General features: G+C 47.2%; 2 protein-coding genes across 2 annotated transcripts in view; one reads left to right on the top strand and one right to left on the bottom strand.

Moving 5' to 3' along the window:
* Positions 1-1,297, bottom strand: part of tcirg1a (T cell immune regulator 1, ATPase H+ transporting V0 subunit a3a) — a gene marked incomplete at both ends in the record, with an annotated part of 16,469 nt that extends 15,172 nt beyond the window's left edge. Inside the window, 2 exons of the mRNA XM_080441053.1 lie at positions 378-456; positions 1,181-1,297. Of these exons, the coding sequence (XP_080297179.1) occupies positions 378-456; positions 1,181-1,297 (196 nt within the window). The remainder of the gene's footprint in view (positions 1-377; positions 457-1,180) is intronic.
* A 2,435-nt stretch (positions 1,298-3,732) lies between these two features.
* On the top strand, positions 3,733-6,279 carry LOC308094403 (phosphatidate phosphatase LPIN2-like; the record flags this gene model as incomplete). Its single annotated transcript, XM_080441043.1, has 1 exon — positions 3,733-6,279. The coding sequence occupies exon 1, from the start codon at positions 3,736-3,738 to the stop codon at positions 6,277-6,279; it is 2,544 nt and encodes an 847-aa protein (XP_080297169.1). The 5' UTR covers positions 3,733-3,735.
* Positions 6,280-7,663: the final 1,384 nt, after the last annotated feature.

The raw sequence follows: 7,663 nt of genomic DNA, 5'->3' as shown, positions 1-7,663 counted from the left end.
CATGTGTCATGTTTCACTAGCCAATCACAGTCCTGAATAGACTGTGATTGGCCAATCACGGTGCAGGGTTAGGGGGGTACACTGGTGGCCAATCACAGCGCAGGGTTGGGGGGGTGCAATTTCCAAACCTCACATATAGGGGCGGTTTCACCGCCCAAAAATGGGGGTCCCTGGCACAAAATCATTTCAATGGGGATCTGCTGTTTGAGAACCACTGCACTTAATGACGGTACTATTTAATACATTTTCAGTCTACACGTTGTGTCTCAGAGGTGGACCGTGGCATAGTTAGAAAATCCTGGACAGCTATACTGTAAGTCAGTGGTTATAATGTCTATTGGTTGCTAATTTGATAGGTGCTAACACGCCTCACTCACAGAAGGTCTTCTCCAACTCCTCACATCGCCTCACTTCGCTCACAAACTTCCTCTGGAACAAACTGACATGGGCGTTCAACTGAGAGAAGAGGGTAAAAAGTAACCAGAGAACAAGAGAGAGAGAGAGGTGAATAGAGAGAGGGCGATATGAAGAGAATGAACAGAAAGAAATGTGCTTCACAAAACAATATAAATGAGATACATACAAACAGATCTATAAAGTACTGTACAGTGTACAGTAATCCCTCTTCTGTATCTCTCTCTCTCTCTCTCTCTCTCTCTCTCTCTCTCTCTCTCTCTCTCACTCACACACACACACACACACACACACACACACACACACACACACACACACACACACACACACACACACACACACACACACACACACACACACACACACACACACACACACACACACACACATTCCCCCCAAAAATGTCCACAGTGTTTCACTGTCAACACTTACAGTAACTGTTTTGTTGCAGCCTTTTACTTGGACCTTTTTACAGGTCTTCATGGGAGAGGAGCGTGGTGGTTACAGTAAAAAAGTGTTCATTTAACTCTGAGAGTGTACAAATATAATGGTTACATTTGAACACTCTCAGAGGTAAATTAACATTAGATTAGATACTAGATAATACAATTCTGACCTATTTAACACCCTTAGTACCTGACGCCGATGGGTCACGAACCACTGACAGAGAAACACTGGAGTGTTAACGAGCCACAAAAAGGCAACCATAGAGCCACCTGAACTGGATTGTGTCCTAATTAGAGTGAAGATGGAGGAAGCAACTCACATCTCTGAACTCCACCAATCCCAGTTCTCCCAGCTCGCTCACGCAGTTGTAGGCCGATCCTGATTGGAGGAACAGCTGGACCAGACACACCTCCTCGCTCCGGAACAGTGTTCCCATGTCAGCTACCTGGAGGAGAAAAACAGTCGCCATGCCAACAACACAAACGTTTTTTTCTGAGAGACCATTTTCTAGGCTTTAATTTGATCTAGATTCCCACTTTTCCATGACCAAACAGAATAAGTTCAAGTAAATTTATTTGTTGCAAAATTACCTGGCTAAGTGATAGTTTGTCCGTTTGATAAAATTCTCCCTCTTGCAAGTACGGCTATTTAGTAGAGGCTGGCGAGATGCAGACAATCGACTGACTATCAGTCGTCAAAGAGGCAGACAGAGGAACAGAGAGGGGGGAGGCCAGGAAGGACGTAATTACAAACACATGAATCCAAATGTAGCTCATGTGACTGGAGGCGGGCGGCACGGTAATTGAGTTTAGGACAGTGACTCTCAACCTTTTGAATTTCAAGGACCCTCAGTTTGAAATACATCAGGCCACAGGCCTCAATTTGATGCAAAAAAATTAACCGCAATCTACTGTAAGACTGTGTTGATTTAACTCTGAGCGTTTACAAATGGAACCAAATGGACCCTTACGGGTCCACTTGGTTCCATTTGTACACGCTCAGAGTAACAGACCCATAAGGATCCATTTGGACCATTGGTGGTCCCTGGACCCGGTGTTCGGGAGAATAGAGCAGAGGGAAGAGATCAGACAAACTGTCAAATGACTGTACCACTATCCAGTGGTGCCCCAAAGGTGTGCTAAGGCACAGCCAAATCCAGGTGTGTCTTGGTATTCTGTAACAACCACACATTATATACAACCACTAGTCCACCTGGGGCTGTGTGCACCCAGGTGCAGACTTGAGATTTAGCTTTCTGCTTCTCTCCACAAGATTCATTGCCATTGCCCTACAAAGCCAAAGTTCAGCAACTGCGTTTTTGGACACACTGACTTATTTATTTGTCTCAAAGGTCAAATCAGCCTTCATGATTTTGGGGGATAAGCTATTACGTCATGAACAGATATACAATTAGTGCAATATCACTTTAATACCACTAACCCATTTGGCTGGCCAACTGAAACACTTTAAGGCCACGTCCACACGGAGACGTTGGCACAGAGTCAACGTCTCCGTGTGGCACAGAGTCGTTTTCAAAAAGTTTACTGTACACACGGAATCGTCTCAAGAAATGTGTGTCCACACGAAACCACTGAAAACACCACAAATCCACTGAAAACGCTGTAGTAGATATGCCTGGCCTGTGGGTGGCACTGTAAAGCTGCCACAAAGCACCCAAAAGAGAGAAGAAGAGTGCGATGTAAACACAAACAGCAGGTTGTATTATGTTGCTCTCCATGTCCACTTGACTTTGGTACCAAGTCTGACGGTGGTAGTGTAGGAGCTGTACATTTTGCTGTAAAAGCCCTATCGCGTTAAGTAGCTTCTGCAGCACGAACGCAACGCTGACGGGGGCCGCCATGGGGGGGGGGGGGGGGGGGGGGTGGGTTGGCGCATGCGGGTTAAGCGAGAGGTGGAGCTATGGCGTCATCGGTTCAGGAAATCAGTAATCATCATCTAATGGCATACTGTACATCTCAATCATTTCATGAATTTGATTAATTCAATCGGTGACATCAGTATCTGCTGTTTAAATGGCATGCTGTGAGGTCTGGTGGTGGTGTAAGTAATTGATGTTGTGATGTACCGTGACATTACATTACATTACATTTCATTACATTACAGTCATTTAGCAGACGCTTTTATCCAAAGCGACTTACAATAAGTGCATTCAACATAGGTAGGGAACGAAACTACTAATCACCAGAATCACCAAAAAACAAGCAACCAAGAGTATACCTAGCGCTAAGGTAAAAGTGCAAGATATCAGCTACCTACTTTCTTAAACAGATGAGACAAAATAGCTAAATCAAATGAGCAAGAGCTAAAACAAATAAGTGTATCGACTAAACAAGATCCAATAAAACAATACAACAATAAAACAAGAGTTCGTACAACTAGTTAACAACAAGTAGGCCAGGCAAAGAGGACAGGGGTGTAAGCATCGACCATAGCCCGGAGGTAAGAAGGAGCTGTTCCTTTCACTGCCCTATAGGCTAGCACTAGGGTTTTAAACTGGATGCGAGGATGCGTGACGGATGCGTGATGCGTGGCGGATGCATGACGGATGCGATGATGTGTGACGTAAACTGGATGCGTGACGTCACCAGCTGTACCCTTTATCACCAGCCTTATCGCTGGCCTGGCGGGGATGAGGCCACCATGGAACATATACCTCCTTAACAGGGTATGGCTGATGATGTCACGGAACATCACAAATGATCTTTATATTGCGCCACCAGACCTCACAAGCATTGCCATTCGAACAACAGAGACACAAGGCAAAAGGAGACCGTGGCAGAGGTTCACAAAGCAGATATGAACATCTTCCTGCTTTGTCTCAGCACCTCGTGAAGTATCTCAGAGGCGGACACCATGAACTATGTGGGCCGGCTGGCAGGCCATGTGCTTCTGACCGTCAAGGAGCTGTATGATGGCATCAACCAGGCAACACTGTCGGGCTGCATCGACGTGGTGGTGGTCCGCCAGAGAGATGGGACATACCTGTGTTCACCCTTCCACGTGCGTTTTGGCAAGCTGGGCGTGATACGCTCCAAAGAGAAGGTAGTCGACATCGAGGTGAACGAAGAGCCTGTGGATCTCTACATGAAGCTTGGGAACAAAGGAGAGGCCTTTTTCGTCCAGGAAGCACCTGGTATTGTCCCAGCCCACCTGGTCACCTCCCCCATCACCACAGAGGATCACCAGATCTGGAAGTCGGGGGTGGGGGACATGGAGGACGATTACCTGGCCGACACAGAGGAGGACCCGCCCGAGCCCACCGCCCAGAACACTGGTACCGGCAAGAAGAAGAGACGCCGTAAGAAGCACAAAGGAGACCCAAGACAAGAGGAGCTGGCTCCACCCAACGCAGCTAATGTACCTGTTGCCATTGCTGCTACAACCCCTGCTCCAGTTCCTTCCCGGCAGATCAAGGAGCTGATCAAGGAGTTGAGCTCCGATGAAGAGGATTCAGCACACGCCTCAAGGTTATTGTGGGACATGAATTCCAAAACTGTGTCTGTAGCCAGACACAACCTAGACAATTATGCCTTTTCTGATAGCGGGTGGTATGCAGCCGAGAGGCATGGCTTCTTGACTCAGAATTCCTCTTCCAAGAGTGACTCAGAGTTACTGGTGAGGCCCTTGGAGAGCATGATCAGAGATGAATCCCTCATGCAATGGATCTGGGGAGAGTTCCCGGAGTCAACCAGGGTTGCCAAGAAGGAGAGACAGGAGCTACCAAAAGCTGTAATAATCACCCCTCCAGAGAACTTCCACGTCATCCTGAGTTCTGAGGCCATGGAGAACATGGCCATGGCAGGGGGTCCCATAAGTGAAGATGTCAGCATCACTACTGTAATGCCTATCAGTGTAGCACTGATGCCTGACAGCTCCGCAACATCCCTCAGTCCTGTTATCCACTCAGAACCCCTGGATGTTCTGCCAACGACCTCAACCCTGACAGACAGCCTCGAGATGCACTCTGGGACACAGTTACACCAGCCAGTGGATAGTGTTGCAGTCGACAGCATCACAGAGTGTCTGTCTGACTCGACCAGTGACCTCACCGATGTTGCATTCTCTCTCTGCGGGGGCCTTAGCAAGAACACGGAAATACCCAATGAAATGTTCATGGCACATATCATTACCTATAATACATTTGCTGAAAATCCAGCAATCATGTCTAATCCCAATCTGGTAGTAAGGATAGGAAATAAATACTATAACTGGACGCTAGCTGCTCCGTTGAGGCCAAGTCTACAAGCCCTTCAGAGGAATTTACCAAAGGCTACAGAAGAAGCCGGGGTGAAGGAGAAACTGCCGAAGAATTCAAGAATTCCTAATCTTGAATTCAAGAATTCAAGATTAGGAGGTCGCTCATGGTTCTGGCAAAAAAAGAGGGAGGATAGAACAATCGAGCAGTCGGAAACCAAGCTGGAAACTAAGGAGGCGTCTCAGCTGGGGGAGGGAAGACCTACTGTGTCTGAGGAGAATCTGGTCTTACCAGGTAATGAAGCATCATACCTGTCCAGTGACGAGGCAGACCAGGAAGTGAGCGCTGTTTCCGGTCAAGAGAGGCTGCAGCCACAGGAGCCTCCGACCCAACCAAGATCGGAGGAGAGGCAAAGCTACAAGTCGCTATGCCTCTCTTCCGATCAGATAACCAGTCTGAAGCTGAACGAAGGGCAGAACAAAGTGACTTTCAGCATCACCACGCAGTACCAGGGCACGGCCCGCCTCGAGGGCACCATCTACCTGTGGAACTGGGACGACAAGGTTGTCATTAGCGACATCGACGGCACCATCACCAAGTCGGATGTGTTTGGACACATCCTGCCACAGCTAGGGAAAGACTGGACCCAACAGGGGATCGCCAAGCTCTACCACTCAGTAGCTGAGAACGGCTACAAGTTCTTGTACTGCTCTGCGCGGGCCATCGGCATGGCGGACCTGACACGTGGCTACCTGAAGTGGGTTAACGACGAAGGCGTTACCCTCCCCAAAGGCCCGCTCATGCTGTCCCCCAGCAGTCTGTTCTCTGCTTTCCACAGGGACGTCATTGAGAAGAAACCTGAGATCTTTAAGATCGAATGTCTTACGGACATCAAGAACCTGTTCCAGCAAAACAAGCAGCCGTTCTATGCTGCCTTCGGGAATAGAACTAATGACGTGTTTGCCTATAAGGCGGTGGGAGTCCATGAGGGCAGGATCTTCACAGTCAACCCCAGGGGAGAGCTGATTCAGGAGCAGACCAAGGGAAACAAGTCCTCCTACAGTAGGCTGAGTGAGCTTTTGGAGCATGTTTTCCCGCTGCTTGGTAAAGAGCAGAATGAGGCCTTTGTCCTGCCGGAGTACAGCTGGTTCAATTACTGGAGACTGCCCATACTTGAGTTCAACCCTGACGAACTGCTCTGATCCACAGGGAGAGAGAACAGATCAACACACACACACACACACACACACACACACACACACACACACACACACACACACACACACACACACACACACACACACACACACACACACACACACACACACACACACACTGGCTCTTCCAACACTTCCATGGCTCTTCACGGGTCCAAAATGACGGAACCGAACCCTAATTGACACGTGAAACTTGTTCCGAGATCCGATTGGTTCCGAAATTATTTTTTAGATGACAAACCCATACCCTAATGGACCCGTTAAATTTGTTCCTAGATCCAATTGGTTCCAACATGCTTTGGCCCCAAACCCTAATTGGACTCAAACCCTAATTGGACTCATGGAATTAGTTCCAAGATCCAATAAGAGATATTACAGTACCGACCTATACTGTATGGTATTATATGGACATGACAACTTCATAATTTAACATTTGCTATTAAAAATGCTGTTCTACTAGTACATGCTACTCCATAATGGAATCTAGCAGCTATAGCGGCCTACAATAAGAGGCAATTAAATGTAATTGCACGTTTTCATCTCGGTGAGGAAGGAATCATCCATGATCGTGCACGTTTAATCCCATGGATGTATCGTTTGATTCACTCCCCCAACTCACAGAGACTCAGCTGTCAGCCTGGCAAACATGCTCGGCTCAACTTTTTCCCCCTTACTGCAGTAATCTGATCCTAGGTCAGCCTAATCATCACATGAGTTACACAGAACTTCATGCGTTTCTCTCCTGATCAGTGCTGAGTACAGGTCTTCTTGGATCCAGTTGGTTATTACCCATAATGATGAACAGACCCAGGACCCAGACCCAAATTACCCTAATAAAACACAGACACGAGCCTGTAAGGGTCTCTCGGGCATTGTTGGGTATTTCTGGTTCGGGTAGACCCATGAAGACCCCTGACGTGGGGTCCTTGAGGGGATACCAGGGGGTCCCCAGCAAAACAAGGAACAGTTCAGACACTTTTAAGCCCCTATTTTATTTTTTGGCTATTCAAAAATTAGCCTTGCGACCTGTCAAATGGGTCAAATACTGAAAAAGAAACACATACCAGAGTGTGGAATTAAATAGTCTCTCCTTGTACAGCTGTTTCTTTTACAGTGTGGCTCTTTAGGAGCCTAGCCGTCTATAAGAATTTTGTGTGCAAACAGAGTAATCCAAAGATGTCCGTCCCTGCATGCATTTTTTTCTACATGTTTTAGATTTTTTTGAAATATTTTACTTAAATTTGTAACGGAGGTCCATGGGAGCCAGCTTGGGCTAGAACCTTGCACAGATTTTGAGTCATACGTCATGGGTTATAACTCTATGACATATAGCTCCATATTCATGCATCATAGATACATCATAGATATG

This window comes from Gymnoscopelus braueri (genome assembly GCF_963280865.1).
Source record: "Gymnoscopelus braueri genome assembly, chromosome: 2".
Taxonomy (NCBI): Eukaryota; Metazoa; Chordata; class Actinopteri; order Myctophiformes; family Myctophidae; genus Gymnoscopelus; species Gymnoscopelus braueri.
This window is presented reverse-complemented; position numbering and strand designations above follow the sequence as displayed.